Below are 17,924 nucleotides of genomic sequence, written 5' to 3' on the forward strand. Positions count from 1 at the left end.
TCCACTTCAGAAAATATGTACATGACAGGCACTGTGCTAGGTATTAGAGCAACACCACTTTGGCTTGTTCCTTGCTGTGCATGGTGATTAGCACATTAGTAGTTGATCAATCAATATTTATTGAATTAATGAGCATGGTCTACACCATTGGAGCTCTATTATTCATTATTACAAATATGATTTTAAATACAGTACACATAGATCATTATTCATGTTAGAAGAAACAATGATTCAGAACTTGGGATTCTGTTGTAAGCTTTAGAGAAACAAAATGAATAACCTGTTATTCAAATCTTCTCTATAGATGGCCCTTCTCTATCACAGAAATGAAAGAAACAGATATTTATTGGGCCTCCCCAGTGGTGCAGTGGGTTGAGAACCACACTGTGAAGCTGTCCGCAGTGTCTGCAGTGCGGGTTCGATTCCCGGCCAGCCAGGGAGCTACCCACATGGTGCAGCAGACCTCTCCTGTCTTGCCCTCAGCAGTGTTTTCAGTCGTCTGCCTGTTCTGCTCCCTGCTCTGTCTCTCCTGAATTCTCTCACCCTCCCGTGTATCTGGCCTATATCCCAGTTCTTGTATAAATAAATCTTAACCAAAAAAGAAACAGATATTTATTGATCATCTGAGAGATATCAGTTATATTTGCATGCATCTTATATAGACATCGTATGATACAATCACCAACAAAACCAGTGAGGTATAGATAGTATTATCTTCATTTCATTGAGGAAGCAGCTAAGAATTGGAAAGTTAAGTGACCAAGTAACGGCACCACAGAAAAAAAATACTAAGTCTGAGACTTAAATTCAGTGTTAGCTTTGTACCACTGCAATACCACTTATTATACCTGTGGATATGTGATATGTGAAGTGAAGCCAAACTTCAGGTACTGGGTTGGAGGACTGAATTTGCCCAGGGGCCCTGGTAATGCTCTGTGTTCACTTGATCTACTGCTCATAGTTAAGTTTACTGTTTTTTACAGTTTCCCAGATCCCAGGGAGTGGGGTGGGCGTGGAGGCAATCCAATAGCAGATCCGATTCACTATAATTCTACAAAGCAGTCAGAAATGTGTAAATACTGTATAGCAAAGGGAAAAATCAGGTTTAGTGGAAGAAAAATTACCCGTAATAGGAAATTAAAAGATTGACTATAACCTTATAATGCTGAGCAAAAATACTGTTGAGATTATGGAAAGAACACTAACAATGGTCTCGGAAGTACAGAAAAGGAAATGTTTTAGAACTTAGGGATTAACAAAGAATGTGGTTTAGTCCAAGAATTCATACCAAGCCGAAGAATCTCAAAATTTTGTTTTCTCTGCGATACTCCCTAGAATAAGGGAGTGAATTAAGGCCACCCTCCTTCCTACCACACTACCCACCTCCCACGCCTGTCAGGGGACACCCAGTGATTCCATTCTGCTTTTAAAATCCCCTCAGAGGAATGTGTTTGGAGCAGCCATCTCTTCTCCCCCTCCTCTTCCCTTCAGTGAATCAAGATTCCCTGCAGGAGCCCTGCTTGGGATGATTATTCAGAAACCATGAAAGTAGGAAAATCGTAATTGGAGGCACTTCAAAGGCTTTAAAAGTAAACTTTTATCATCTCTCCTTCTTTCATAAGGCAAATCTGAGGTTGTGAGAAACAGATTAATTCAGCCCACTTTACACTGTTGGGAAGAAAATATACAAGTTTCAAAATTTATACACTCCCAAGAGAGTATTCTTTTCCCTCTTGTATTTCCTCCACAAACTTCTAACAACAGAGAGGTTACCCCTATGACCTTTCCTGCTCCATTGGCCTCCAGTAGGCCCACAGGTATTGTGTATTCAATTCAAGCTTGCCTTCGTCCACTTGCCACACCCATTCAGCACCTCTGTGTACACAGTCTCCATCATTTCTTCTGAGTCTTTGCCCCAGCTCTCCCAAATGCATGACAAGTGAACTGTAACTTCCTGTAAAGGCCTGTTAATGTATACTTCAGGGGAAGAGGCGGGACAGGGATCAGAGGGAGGGAGGGAGGAGCACAGGGGACTGAGGTGATGGTGCACGGGTGCATTGGGGAAGGAAACTCTATGGGGACTACGCTTGAGGGGGTGGGGGCAAGCAAATATTGTTGAAAAATGAACAATGATGTAAAAAATAATTAATATAAAAAATACCTACAATATGTTTATTAAAATTGTGTTAAATTAAAAAATAAAATAAAATGATAATTTATGTAAATAAAAATAAATAAAGGCCTGTTAATGTAGTATAGAAAGAGCACTGAACTTGGGAGACCTAGATTCTGTCCCTTCACTGATCCTGAGCCTCTCAACCTCCGTGGGGTTATTTTTTCATCCATCAAGTGAAGAGTTTAGACTTAATGGTATGTAAGTTTGCCTCATCATTCCGTGACTTCACATACTTTCCTGATTGAACTATGTCCCTACACATGGAATATTCTCACACCCTAATGCCATGTTCATGCGCTCTTAGAAAGTATTTACAACTGTGAGCCACTTTCTGTATTGGATCCATATGGCAGGTGGTTTTTGGGGGAGACTGAATCCCTTCTGCCTTGCTAGCACCTGCCTGCTGCCTTCACGAAGAGCTGTGTAGGCTCAGGGAATAGTAGTGAATTTCACTATTAGTATAAGTGACTCACATTTAGGATGTTTATAAATCTGCTACCAGAACATAACACAATGCATTCAAAGGCAATTAAAACTGCATTTTACATTCCCTGCTGTTTATAATTATCCGTGTATCTACTGCCTACATTAACATAGTTAATAGAGAGCTAATACTTCTGATAATATTGGTGCCAGAAAGAACCATAGTAAACATCTATGGTTCAAATCACCATCATAGTGGTGGTGGTGATTTGAATAAATCCATTTATTATGAATTTACATGTGATTCTGTCTTATCTCTCTTAGTAGGGTACCTGAAACTGACATATTTCAGATAAGTTGTCTATTTGCTTACACTGGGTGGAAACATCCCTATTACTCCAATTGTCCCTTCTGCTTCTATATAAAACATGTAGTAGGATTAAAAATAAAGAGTTACTGCACAGTTGCTATAAGTCACACATTTTGATTCTGAGCCTTTGAGCAGCCAAAAAAAAAAAAGGGGGGGGGAGAAATAATACTATCTATGACATAAAAATTTTCCAGGAAAAGGTTAATTTTTCCTTGTATATGAGAGGAAGAGAAATTTATACTACGTTTCTTCATGAAGGAGTCAGTGTTCAAGACCACACCCTCAATAATATCCTTTGATACCTACAATGCTCTGAATCCATTCATTCATTCAACAAGCTTTTACTGAGTGCCTATTATGTACCATTTTCATGCAATGCGTGTTTCAGTGCATTGCAATTATTTTTCTTTCTGATGTGCAAATTGTCCTGTCTTGGTCAGTGGGAACTTGTAAATTCCTGCATCCTTTTGTTATAATTCCGAAGTCTCTAATGCCTTTTTTATTTTCTAGTATGACAGGCTATTTCAGATTCATCTTGTCTATTTCCTGCTCTATAAATTAAAAGAAACCTGATTCTTTTTATTGTAATGTAGTTTAAAATATCACATCCTGTATACTTGGAGTGTTTATTGTCTCTGGGTTGTAATTACTTCAAAACTTCAGTTTACAGATTAGGAAAAAATGATGTTTTAGAAAAAGTTATGCATATTTCCTGAATCCATATTGGTAGTTTCCATTTAAACATTGAAAGTTTCTATTCACTTGCTTTATATGTGTATCTCTTTTTTATTATTATTTTTAATTTTGTGATTACATTTTTACTCCTGCACATGTCCACATGTTCCACTCACCTTCCACCAAACCTCCTGTGCCAATATCCTCTTTCCCTCCTTCACCCCCTCCTCCCTTCCCTTGATTTCCTCTGGTAAGCAGGAATTTTGTTTAAATAAGTCCAAGATTTGTTTTTACTGCATTTTGCCAGTGCATTTTTTTGTTATTTATATTACACTAATGACTGAAACCATCTGATATCTGTCTTTCACTTTCTCACTTGAAATACTTAATCTATATGTATATCTCTTTTTCTCTTTGAAGATCTTAGTATCCAATGACATGAATGTAATTACTTATTTCTTTATCTTATAGATACATAAATGTGTGTATGTATATATGTGTGTGTATCCACAGGATCACTACTCAATGCGGTTTAAAATTTCTCTGTTAGTATTTTTGGTCCTTAGGGTATATAATCTATTGTTACTTAAAGTAATTTTCTATTTGGGCCGCCCCGGTGGCGCAGCGGTTGAGCGCTGGGTTGCGAAGCTGCCCGCAGCCTCTGAGGGCCGGTTCGATTCCCGGGCTGCTCCACGGCCACCAGAGGAGGGTCCCGCATGGCGCGCAGACCTCTCCTGCCGCCCGCTGCTCCCCTCAGCAGTGTACTTCGGTCCTTCTGCCTGCTCTGCTCCCCTCACTGGCTCTGGTGAATTCTCTCACCCTCCCATGCCTCTGACTGTACCTGGTGCTTGTATAAATAAATAAATAAATAAATAAATCTTTAAAAAAAATTTTTTTTTCTATGTGGCCATACCATGAGCTTGATACAGTTATATTAATTTATTTCAATGTGTTTTTTAATTTTTGCCATATGATTTTTCTTGTGTTTGACTTAATTTTGTTTTTTAATTTATATATATATATATATTTATTACATCATCCTTCATTTCTATACAGTGTATGATTTCCTGTAAAACTCCCACCACTAATTCACCTGTGCACCATCACCATAGTCCTCTTGTGCTATTCCCACCTGTCCTGACCCTTCTCCCTTCTCCTCCCCTACAGAGTGTCTCTGGTCCATGATTGCCTGTTGATTTTGATTTTTACTTTATTATAGTTTTTTTAAAAAAAAAAAAAATCAGATGGTTTCACTTATAGGAGGAATGTAGAGGAACCAAATAATTTTGGTTCAGGGTCAACACTGATAGGTTTATTTTACTTCCCTGTCTGTCCCCTTCCTCTTATTCTTTGCCTCCCTTTTATAGTTAATACTTTTATTCGTCCATCATGTCTTTTTGGCAGTGAGCTGTATGTATTTAAGCATCTTTCTAAAACAAAAGGTCGCATACCATATACATTTTGCGGCATCTTGCTTGTTCTTTTTAAACAAGTAAATCATATTTACTTATTCTTTAAACATTTAGATATTCATTTTAAAAAACAAGGGGGGCTGGGAATTATATGGGGGCTATAACCAAGATGAAAATGCATACACTGTACAAAAATGAAAAAGATGTAAAAAATATATAAAATTTAAAAAATAAATAAATAAATTTAAAAAAATTATAATTCAAAGTTGTTTTTTTTTTTTTTAAAAAAGATCACTACTGAAACTGGGCAAGTAACAAATAAGTCCAGAATGTACTATTAAATTCCCACAATTAATTATAAAAAAATTAATTATTTTTGCAAAGGTAGAAGTTATTTTCCCTTGTTAGTGGATAGGAGGGATGATTTGAATGAATATGCCAAGGCATTAATGCTGAATTCTGAGTGCTTGTTATTTTCTTCCTAGCACTTTTCTGAGGTTTTTTTAAAAATGAATTTTAAAACCATTTGAAATACAACTAAATACCAGGGCAATAGGAAAATTCTTAGGAATCATTGAAATATGGGCATCTAATGCAATTACATTAAAGAGGGAAAGTTCAGGGAGTATATGTGTGGGCACTTCTCTAGATGGGGAGCTAAATACTTGATGAGGGTTTTCACCTGAAATAAAAGAACTTACTGAAGAAAAGGAAAGAAGCAAATTCTCCCCACATTTAGTGTTCTTAGCTGATCATTGTCAGATGACTCTGTAGAGTCATTGTTTTATCATTAATATCACTAATTCCCTGTAATAACAGGAGAGCTTAATATGGAAAACTAACATAATTTTCACTTAGAATTAGCTTTCATTATTTAGGTTTATGTGGTCAAACCTGGCACCTCATTAAAAATTGCTTCATTCTAAGGAAATATAGGCGAAACACTACATGATATGCACATCAAAGACATCTTTACAGACACATCACCCAAAGCAGTGATAGTGAAGGCAAAGATAAACAGCTGGGACGACATCAAATTAAAGAGCTTCTGCACAGCAAAAGAGACAATAACAAAAACAAAGAGAAACCCCACCAACTGGGAGAACATTTTTGCACACAACACTAATGATAAAGGACTGATCACAAAAATCTACAAAGAGCTGATGAGACTCAACAAAAACAAAGAAAATAATCCTGTCAAAAAATGGGCAGAAGAGCTAAATAGAAATTTCTCCGAAGAGGAAATACAAATGGCCAACAGGCATATGAAAAAATGTTCAACATCACTTGCAATCAGGGAAATGCAAATCAAAACTACAATGAGATACCATCTCACACCAGTGAGAATGGCACATATTAAAAAAACTAGCAACAACAAATGTTGACAAGGATGTGGAGAAAAAGGAACTCTCCTGCACTGCTGGTGGGAGTGCAAACTGGTCCAACCACTATGGAAAGCTGTGTGGAGAGTCCTCAACCTACTAAAGATAGCGCTCCCATATGATCCAGCAATTCCACTCCTAGGTATTTACCCAAAGGACACAGAAACATCAATTCCAAAGAGCACCTGCACCCCTATGTTTATAGCAGCACTGTTTACAATAGCTAAGCTTTGGAAACAACCCAAATGCCCAAAAATAGATGACTGGATCAAGAAGATGTGGTACATATACACCATGGAATATTACTCAGCATTCAAAAAAGATAAACACATGCAATTTGCAGCAACATGGATGGCGCTGGAAGGGATCATGCTCAGTGAAATAAGCCAGAAAGAAAAAGAAAAATACCGGATGGTCTCACTCATAGCAGGAATCTAGAAAACCTAAATAAGGGACCAGGAAAAAGAATAACTATAAGAAAGTGAAAATCAAAATCAACAAACAACTATGAACCAGAGACACACTATGGGGGTGGGGGGTGGGGAAAGGAGGGTTGGGGTCAAAATAAGGGGGTTGCAATTGTATGGGGAATATAAAAATAAAATTAAAAAATTAAAAAAATTAAAAAGCATATGCTAAACATTTAAATTTTAAAAAAATTGCTTCATTCTACTTCTGGCATCCCCAAATCCTCTTGCCCTGATCTACTTTTCCTCCATTATCCTTAATTAACACCTTCAAAATGTTATTTATTTATGTATTATGTCCGCTGATTTGTCTTTGATTGCCTCCCTTGGTAATGCAAATTCTACAAAATAGGGATCTTTATTTTGTTCACCAGTGTATTCCAGATACCCACAGCAGTGCCTGATACATTATTGGTGCTCAAAAACATATTGAGTGAGTATTAGCAGCAACAGAGTTTTCGAGGGACAAAGAATGTGTGACCATGGAGTTCTGCATGCATGCATGCATGGATGGATGGATGGATGGATGGATGGATGGATACTTATATACATACATACATTCATATATGCATGCATACATACATAAGCACAGAGAAACATAGACATTCATAAATATGGATATATAGGTATAGATCACTTCCTTATATATTCACTTGATTCATTTATGACCCTAGAAGTTTTTTATGATTCAGCTTTGTTATTGATAATGCAGGAACCACCTCAATTGACAACGAGAATATGAACCAAGACATTTGTATTTGAAAAATAAGAGGATATAAGTGGCATGGGTGTAAAGGAGAAGTCATCACATGTGTATTTTTCCTATAGGTACATGCTTATGAGAGCATAGTAAAATATATATATTTTTAAAATAAAATTTTTTAGTGTTTACTCATATATTTACCATTTTTAGCACCTTTTATTCCTTTCATCGATCCAGATTTACATCTAGTGTTTTTCCTTTTGCTTGAACTTCCTTTGTCATTTCTGATAGTAGTTGTCAGATTTTGTCTGAAAATGTTTTTATTTTACCTTAATTTCTAAAAGATATTTTCATTGGACATTATATTCTGAGTTGACTTCTTTTATTTTAGCACTTAAAAGATGTCATTCCATTCTCTTCTTGTTCACATAATTTCAAATAATGATATTGTAAGTTTTACTGTTTCTCTCTGTACATAATCTGGCTGCACCCAAGATTTTAACTTTATCACTGCTTTTGAGCAATTATTCCATTATGATGTGCCTTTCTCTCCTACCTACTCCCCCTACCCTCCCCACCCTGTGTGTTTTAAAATATTTATTCTACTTGGGACTGATTGACCTTATTGGATTTGTAGATTTATAATTTTCATCAAATGTGTACATTTTTTGTTTGTTATTTCTTTCAAATATTTTTCTATTCCCTCCTTTTTTGTTCCCAGAACTCTAATTACACAGTAAACCATTTGTTATTGTTCCATATTGTCCCAAATCAATATCTACTTTTATCAATCATTTTTTCTGTTTCATTTTGGATAACTTCTATTACCATGCCATTAGGTTAACCAGTATTTTATTTTAGCAGTATCAAATTTAGTATTTTTTTTTATTTCAGAGTTATATTTTTATTTCTAGAAGTTTCATTTGAATTTTTTGGGTGTCTTTTATTTCTCTCATTTTGTTAATTTTCTCCTTATATTCTTGAGCATATCTATAATAGTTGTTTCATTTTTTTTTTTTTAAGATTTTTATTTATTTATTTATACAAGCACTGGGTACAGTCAGAAGCACAGGAGGGTGAGAGAATTCACCAGAGCCAGAGCAGGGAGCAGAACAGGCAGAAGGACCGAAATACAGTGCTTGAGGGGAGCAGGGGCACGGCAGGAGAGGTCTGCGTGCCATGTGGGAATCTCGCCAGTGGCCGGGGATGGAACCCGTGCTCCAGAGGCTGCGGGCAGCTTCGCAACCCAGCACTCAACCTGGGAAGCCCCTATAATAGTTGTTTTAAAACCATTTTGTGCTTGTTATTTCATTTCTGTTATTTCTGTATTTGTTTTCATTGAATTTTTTAAAAATGTAGTTACAGGTCTTATTTTTTTGCTTCTTTGCATGCTTGGTAATTTTTTACTGGCTTATGGACATTTTGAATTTTGTGTTGTTGAGTGCTGGCTTTTATTGTATTCCTTTCAAGCATATTATATTGTGGTCTGGAATGCAGCTGAGTTTCTTGTGGATCAATTTGATCATTTTTGTGCTTTATTTTAAGCATCATGAGGGTAGGCCCAAAGTAACTTCTAGTCTCGGGTTATTTTCGATCTACAACTAAGATAGGGCTTTTCTGAGGATTTTTATTTAATCTCTTATACATTATGAGATTTCTGCATTCTGGCTGGTGGGAAGACAAAGTATTCCCAGCCCTGTGTGGGCTGCAGAAATTGTTCAGCTACTGCTTATCAGTGGTTATTTCTTACACTTCTTCTCAGCTCTGCCTAGAATCTGTACTTGGAAGAAGAATGATGAGATTCCTGCAGATTTCTCTCGCTCTCGCTCTGGCTCTTGCTCTCTCACTCTCTCGCTCTCTCCCCCCTCCCTCCTCTCTCTGCCTCTGCCCTCTCTCTCCTTCATTACTCTGCCCTCAAACTCTATCTACTTTGACATCCCAAGCCTGATTATCCTCCTTATTTCAGCAAGTCTTCTAGGCTTCCTTTGGCTTTCCCTCCCTGTGTTATGGTCTAGAAACTAGAAATTGCCTCCAGGCAGTAACTTGGGGTTATTTATAGTCATTTAATGGCTATTTACTTATATTCCATTTTTTATTTGTCAATCAGTTATAGAGCTTACCTTATTTGTTTCACATAGTCCTATGATAGCTATTATCCAGTGTCTGAAAAGAGTTGTTTCTTATATTTTGACTAATTTTCAAGTTGTTTACAATCAGAAGACAATTCTAAAAGCCGTTAATTCTTATGAATAGAAGCAGAAGTTCCACCATCTGCAAAACAACTTTTCAAACACAGTAGTTATATGACTGGTTTTTCAATATCCAGAAATAATATGTAGAAGAACAGTAGAAATTTTGTGAGAAGATATAGGGCTATTGAGAGTTGTGAGCCTGTAAAAGACCATTTTGCACTTGGGAACAGGTAGCTGATACAATGTCCATTTTCCTGATCCTAACATTGTATCAGCTACCAGGCAGGATTCTATAATCTTTGCTAAATAAAGTATAATCCCTACCATGGATGGCCTTGGGTTTGCTACTATCTCTGTGTGGCCTGGACATTTTACCTCTAGAGACTTTGTGTATAGATGGGGGCTTGGTGTGAGGTCTGGTGGATAGTGTTTGCTCTTGGAAGAGTCAAGCAGACCTTTTTCTTTGTGCCTTAGATTCTGTATCTATCATGTGGTATAATATCTCAACATTACCCTCTCTGACATAATACTTCTTACCTATATTTCCATTCAACACTTTTAATATCATTCAACATAACTCTCAGTGACCAAACCATTCATTGTTTTACTAGCTCCTCATTTGAAAATCCCTCTGCTAATGTTGGAGTCAAATGTTTTCCCCATTGGGAAGTCCAGCATCATTGTATATAAAGTTCTACACTGGATTCCATGGACTGAAAGGGAACCTAGCATTTAAAGTTTCATGTCAGTGAGTTCAGTCTGTCCAAGGGACAATTGAGATGTACTAAGAAACTTAGCCCTCTGGAATGTATGTTCAGATAGAATATCCTCATGGGCACCGACTCTCCTAAAGGTGATTTGAGCTTAAGATTTTAGACCTTCCATGATTCACTGCATCAACCAAGGTTTGTCAACCTTATCACTATTGATGTTTGAGACTGGATAATTCTTTGTTTGGACAATCTTGAGAATAGTAGCATTTTTAATAGCATTCTTTCTATTACATGTCATTAGAACCTTCCTCTTGGTTTTATCAACTGTCTTCTGATATTGCCAAATGTCCTTTGGAAGTATAAAATTTCCCTTGTTGGGAACTACAGGTATAGATGCACTATGCGTGCCACATTTCAGGGGACCCATAGCAATGCAGCTCTGGGAACTTATAAAGAAACCCAGTAGGTATCTTCTTGGAGGTATCAGTCCAGAATGATTGCCTGATGTCGGTTGAATATTGGAAAGACATTCATCTTGGATTGTAAACTCCTAGATTCATGTCCTGCCTCTACAGATATAGAAAAAGTTTCTCCCAAGTCTTTGCTCTTTCATTTCCTTATTTGGAAATAAAATAGTTGGTGTTGTTTACCTCACGTGACAATGTTGTAGTGAGAATGAATTAAAGTTTTATACACACACACATGCACAGACACTCATGTGTGCTTCCATATAATGTACATAACTGGACTTAATAATGGTTCAAATATAAGTGTACTTACTTGCCAGCATGATTAAAAGAGTAATATAGAGAAGATATATCTTGCAGTCCAACATGTGTTATAGTCCTCTGTGGCTTAAAATGTCATTCTCTGCTAGGCAGCACAATGTGAGATCTCTAGCTTTTAAAAAAAGAAAGAGAATGTCCTTTCAGCAACTGATATTTCAACTAAATTAGACTGCTCATAGTCACATTTTAATATTTACTTCTTAATTTTGCATTCAATAATCTGATGAGACTGCACAAGAATTTAAATTTCTTGACAGAACATAGTGGCTTTTAGTTCTCTTGAGATTTCATTGTAATTAACCTCGTAAATAATTCAGGAACACATAAGAAGCCAATGAATGGTAACACCTGGTGCTATATTGTTCATGCCTAAGCACACAGAATTCAAAGATGATATCCTACACCTGTCACTGTTATTCTGACTTAAACACAAGTCCCATGTTCAGTGGCTATTGAAACAATAATAATTGATATATTATTCTTCTAGTTTTCCTCTATGATAAAAGCAAACTGTACCAAGTTATTTGAAAACAGAATAACTTGAAAACAGAAAACAGAAGTGGCATCCTCTTTTAGATTCCTATTGGTAAAATTTCAAATCTGTTTTCTCTATTAATTGCTTTTTTTATTTTTAAAAAAGATTTATTTTTATTTATTTATGCATACAAGAACTCAGGTGTAGGCCAGAGGTGTGGGGGGTGAGAGGATTCACCAGAGACAGAGTGGGGAGCAGAACAGGCAAATCTACGGAAATACACTGCTGAGGGGAGCAGCAGGCGAGACTATTAATTGCTTTAAAGAATTTGGAACATGTCTACCTTTTTCTACCAGGCTAATTTGAACCTTTATGCATTTCTACTTTTATTCTGCAAGGTAGAGCTTCTTTCTAGAAGTTGCAAGCACCTGAGAGAAATAATACCATACTCTGTGAATATTCCTAGAGCTCCTCAAATTCTCTCCTTGTCGCAGGCCCTCAGATAGCCAGTGTTGTTTTGTTATAATGTTGATAAGAAAAAAAGAAAGTGGGGACCTCCCTGGCAGCGCAGGCGGTTGAGTGCCACACTGTGAGGCTGTCTGCAGCCTCTGCAGCGAGGGTTCGATCCCAGCTGGCTGGCGAGAATCCCACATGGCGCAGCATAACCCTCCTGTCTCGCCCGCTGCTCCCCTCGGCAGTATATTTCATCATTCTGCCTGTTCTGTTCCCCGCTCTGTCTCTGGTAAATCCTCTCACCCTCCTGCACATCTGGCCTGTACCCCGGTATAAAAATAAAATAAAAATCTTAAAAAAAAAAAAGTCCCAGCCTCCAATATATGAAATGACACTACTCAAGGACTCAGTTTCCTTATACTTTCAATTAAAGTTGCAATTTCCAAAAACCTCTCAATGAGATTAAATGAGAATTTACTCTATTACCTGAGTAGATTATCTCATTCTGTTTTTCTAAAAGTTTGAAAACAAACTCTAGGCAAAAGGCTTTCCTACCCTTTTGTGCCCCCATCTGACTGGACACAGAATGTTTCTCCACTTCCTGCAAGAACAAAACTAGAGCCACCAAGGGACATTGCCTGCACACAACATGGAACACCTGAGTCCGCTACTACTCAGAATCAAATCAGACAGTTTAAGACATGAATTGCATGGAGAGATCTTGGAAGGGCAGGAGACTTTGAGAAGGGAAAAAAAAAAAAGATATACCTCGCATGTTTATAAACTAAGGTTTTTATAGATTTGGGCCATCAAAAGGATCTGAAGAGAAAGTGTAGAGATTTATATCTAAAAATTGTTAGATGTGCTTCCTTTGTTTTTAAAATATTGTTTATTGTAGAGGGTTAAAATATATTTAAATATATTTAAAACTTTAACTGTATTTAAACCTTTGCTATATAAAAAATTGTATAACTATATAATAAAAATATAACTATATAATTCAAATATATAAAATACTATAAAACCTCTAATAAACTATTTTCACATATGTGTATATATGGTTATGTGTATGTATATGTATAATTTGCCTAATTTGTTCGTTAACAGGTTTAATTGCTTTCCTTTGGGAACCATTTGAGACTACTTGGAGCAGTGACTGCCATCTGGTGGCAAGCCAGAATCATCACCTTGGTAATCTAATGATTACTGAAATGCCCACTCTTCACTCACAGGTTGTGTCCTGGCCGCTGAGGAGCCTGGACTGTGTCTGATGAAGGAACCTTGTAAAAGAACCCTTTGCTTCCACCCGAATGGGTTGTTTACCCCAGACTGTGAGCCAGAAGTCAGCTCGCAAATGGCACTTGTGAAGAAAAGATTTGAGTTGCTCTTACATTTTAGTAAAAAATCTGCTGGTTACCTACCAGTGGGTAACCAAGACTGTAAATAAGTACTCACCGAGTAGAGCATATGATGACATGGAGCCTGAAATAAACTGCTCTGAATTATGTGACAGTTTTCCTGGTCAGGGACTGGATCAGAGACCCCTTCATGATCTCTGCGGGACAATTGTAAGTGAGCACTCATGGGGTGTCAGGGCTGCTCAGATATAATTGTTGGGGGGCGGGGGACGAGAAGAGGAGAAATGTTCATGCAGGACATGTATTTCCCAGCCTAGGTGATGACGGATTGGGCAGTTCATGCCTGATCAGAAGAGCCTTTGTTCCTAACAGCTTCGCTGTATTCTATTCTCAGACCTCCTCCCACTACAGCAGCAAAAGCAGTTCTTCATTATCTCCTGTCCTCTTGGGTGTTGTTTGGACTTTCCTCAGCTGTGGACTTCTTCTGATAATTTTCTTCTTTGCCTTCACAATTCGCTGCAGGAAGAACAGGTAAGACGCCACCATACCTAGTTTCTTGTTTCCCATGGCCTAAATCAAGTGCTCCCATGGTACTGACTGAAGTGTTCCCATGACCTCGATCAAGTGCTCCCACGGTACTGACTCAAGTGCTCTCATGGCCTGAATCAAGTTCTCCCATGGCCTGGATCAAGTGCTCCCATGCTACTGAACCAAGTGCACCCATGGTACTGAATGTTATACCATTTTGTCACCAGGAGTTGCTGATAGTAGCAAAGTTTGTCTCCTACAGTGGCATTAAGCTACTTGAGACTTTTTCCTCTTGAGAAGATTGTGCTAGCCCAGAGTTGTGTTAACTACTATATAGATAGCCAAAGAAGAGAGTGAAGAGTCTCTTCTCATAAAGGAGCATATGACCCTTCTGAGAAGATGGGGTATTTATAATTAAAAACAGAGAGCATATTGAGAACTATTCCAAAGCAACATTAAAGTTTATGACTGACATAATTAGAACCAATCTAGATGGGCTAAGATTTCTGTAAAAATAATGATGTCCTACTACCTGACCTAGATAATTCTGGCATCAACAGACCATTCTACCCTGGGCTCATCAGGATAACTGTCACTGACAAAACAAACCAGTGATGACTTTTTTCTAAAAGGATATACAGAATCTTCCCTTCACAGCTGTTCAGCCCTTTCCTAAGATTCATTCCATCTCCCCCACTCTAACACTCTGTGCTCCATCTTACTCAGCTGACCTAGGCTGCCTCCTCAGAAGCCCAGTTCCAGTCTTCTCCCTGATCCACAGATAACTTCCAGAGGAGACTCATCAGATTTAAACATCTTCCTCAGAAAGGCCAAACTTGACCAGTCCCACTCTAGCCTCACACATTGTGATTATTAAGTGTGTCTTATGCTCCATTGCCTGGGTTTATCACTCACATTAGGGTCAGGCAGTTGGATTTGTCTAGCAGGCATTTGGGGGAGCCAATGGTCATTTGAGGAATGGAGGATATGGGTTTGTTGAGCAGCAATGACTAAATGCTGAGTCAACCTTGATGTGGCAGTGACATGTGTCAGTATACTCCATCCTGCGTATACTTCTAAAGCTGCTCCAGCCACTTTTCATTCTGTTCCTCAAGTACACTTAGACCTCCCATCTCAAGGTCTTTGCCTTACCATCCCCTATTGTTTCCATTGCCTGACAACCTTCTCCAGATCTTCTCATGACTACTTTCTTCTCATAAGTCTTTTTTTTTTTTAAGATTTATTTTTATTTATTTATACAAGCACTGGGCACAGTCAGAAGCGCAGGAGGATGAGAGAATTCACCAGAGCCAGAGTGGGGAGCAGAGCAGGCAGAAGGACCGAAGTACACTGCTGAGGGGAGCAGCGGGTGGCAGGAGAGGTCTGCGTGCCATGTGGGACCCTCCTCCGGTGGCCGGGGAGCAGCCGGGGATCGAACCAGTGCTGCAGAGGCCGCGGGCAGCCTCACAACCCAGCGCTCAACTGCTGCGCCACCGGGGAGGCCCTCTTCTCATAAGTCTTGACTCAAATGTCATCTCTTTAGAGAAGCCTTCCTGATTTTCCTATCGAAAGTAGTCTTTCTGCCCAATGGCCACCCAGTCCTCACATATCATTTCAAATCTAATCACCCTGTATTATTTTTTAAAGGCAAGTATAACTCTTGGATATTAATGTATTTACTGAGTTCCCGGTATATTGTCTGTATTCCCCACCAGAATATAAAACCTATGAACACAGGGACCTGGTCTGTCATGTTCACCTCTGTCTCCAACATTTAGAACAGGCTCTGGAGCATAATCAGTGTGCAGTAAATATGTTTTCAGTGATCCCTTGAGTGGGAGGAAAGAGATTTAAATCCCAATGGTGGCTGATGCTAACAAAATGATTAGGAATACTATGCATTTCAAGATTAGAGAATTATGGCATACCATCTTTTCAACTGAAACATAGTCCTTATAATGCAAATTAATACATGATTGACATGTAAGTAAATGATATCATTGGTTCATCTGTCACTTTTGCCCCCAGCAAATCAATATTTTGAAACATTCAGGGACAAGCTTTCTGCTGAGAAGTAAACCTTACGCTAAGAATGCTATGGCAGTACCTCCCTAATACATGTGAAGCTAGTTTAACAGCTTCAAGAACTGGTATCATTCCTATATTGAGCTATCTAGTGAAGCTGTAGCAGTAGATAAAGAAGACATTTCCCTTGTGTTTAAAAATAATTGATTTTTGGGCCTCCCCGGTGGCGCAGCGGTTGAGCGCTGGGTTGCGAAGCTGCCCGCAGCCTCTGCAGCGCCGGTTCGATCCCCGGCTGCTCCCCGGCTACTCCCCGGCCACCGGAGGAGGGTCCCACATGGTGCGCAGACCTCTCCTGCCACCTGCTGCTCCCCTCAGCGGTGTCCTCCTGCCTGCTCTGCTCCCTGCTCTGGCTCTGGTGAATTCTCTCACCCTCTTGCACTTCTGACTGTACCCAGTGCTTGTATAAATAAATAAATAAATCTTTTTTTAAAAAAAAAAAATTGATTGTTGAAGAAAGTACAGATCCATAGCATGTTTTCAATTTTAATGACATTTTTTTCATTGGAGGTAAATAACCCGAGGACATACATTTTGCAAATTTAAGACTGAAAAAATCAGCAATGATCTTGGGTTCACATGGTAGTGGACATTTACTGAATGCTAGTGTTTTAATTGGAATAATAATTATTTTTATTAGTATTCTGGTTGCAATGTTAAATGTTTCAACTGTAATATTTACTCTTTGTCCCATAACCTATATTTTATAAACAATCTTGTAAAATGCAAAGTTTTAAAAATATTTATATAATCTGTTGAAAATAGAATACTTATAAACAATGTTAAAGTAGAAATACACATATTTCTTTCATTGTACTATAGATTTTACTTTCTGCCTTACTTGCAGTGGGGACATGAATTGGCATAAGCAATAAAATATTAAGAAGTACTATGAATAGAGCACATTTTGCAATTAAGTAACTATAAGGTCAGACAAGGAAAGAGAAAATAATCCAGGTGCAAAAGTTCTTTCTTAAATAGTAAAATTTGTTCAAAGTTGCTGCTTCACAATTAGATGCTTCATTTAATTCCAGTTCTGTGTTCTATGAATTTGTAACTTTGTGTATGTATGTTAGTGCATATGCCTGTGTGTACTGGAGGAAGAAAGATATTTTAAAATTAAAAGAATATATTAATTTTCAAGTTTAGTTGCAGATATTGCATTTTGATAAAATTTTAAAATGTAGAATATACAAGGAAATGAGTAAAGATTTAGAAGACTTGAACAGCACCATCAACCAACTTAACCTAAATTGACATTTATATAATCCTACACCCAACAACAGCAGAATACATATTGTTTTCAAGAACACATGGAACATTTACCAAAATAGAGCACATTCTGGGCCAAAAATCTCATTAAATTTAAAAGAATTCAAGTCATACAGAGTATGTTCTCTGACCACAAAATGGAATTAAATTAAAATTCCATAACAGAATGCTCTCTGGAAAATCCTGAAATATTTAGAAACTAAATAGAACACTTTGAAATAACCCATGGTCAAGAAGAAATATAAAAGAGAAATTAGAAACTATTTTCAACTGAATGAAAATGAAAATGCAACATATCAAAATTTGTTCAATGTCATTAAAGCAGTATTTAGTGCTAATTTTAGCTCCAAACTCCATTTTAGAAAAAGAAGAAATACCCACCTTAAACAGGAGGGATAAAAAGAGCAAACAAGTTCCAAAATAAGCAAGAAAAAAGGAAATAATATAAATCAGAG

General features: G+C 37.7%; 1 protein-coding gene across 4 annotated transcripts in view; it reads left to right on the forward strand.

The window, feature by feature from the left end:
- The window catches only part of GPR156 (G protein-coupled receptor 156), a 93,727-nt gene that overhangs the window by 36,583 nt on the left and 39,220 nt on the right, over positions 1 to 17,924 (forward strand). For 3 of the 4 annotated variants that reach the window (XM_054700536.1, XM_037525484.2, XM_037525485.2), the window contains 2 exons: positions 13,337 to 13,797; positions 13,982 to 14,118. In XM_054700536.1, the coding sequence (XP_054556511.1) occupies positions 13,705 to 13,797; positions 13,982 to 14,118 (230 nt within the window). In that variant the 5' untranslated portion in view covers positions 13,337 to 13,704. The remainder of the gene's footprint in view (positions 1 to 13,336; positions 13,798 to 13,981; positions 14,119 to 17,924) is intronic. The other variant, XM_037525487.2, reaches the window with a different exon arrangement.

The sequence above is a fragment of the Talpa occidentalis genome, unplaced genomic scaffold (assembly GCF_014898055.3).
Source record: "Talpa occidentalis isolate TD23 unplaced genomic scaffold, MPIMG_talOcc4v2.1 talOcc4.4, whole genome shotgun sequence".
NCBI classification, from domain to species: Eukaryota; Metazoa; Chordata; class Mammalia; order Eulipotyphla; family Talpidae; genus Talpa; species Talpa occidentalis.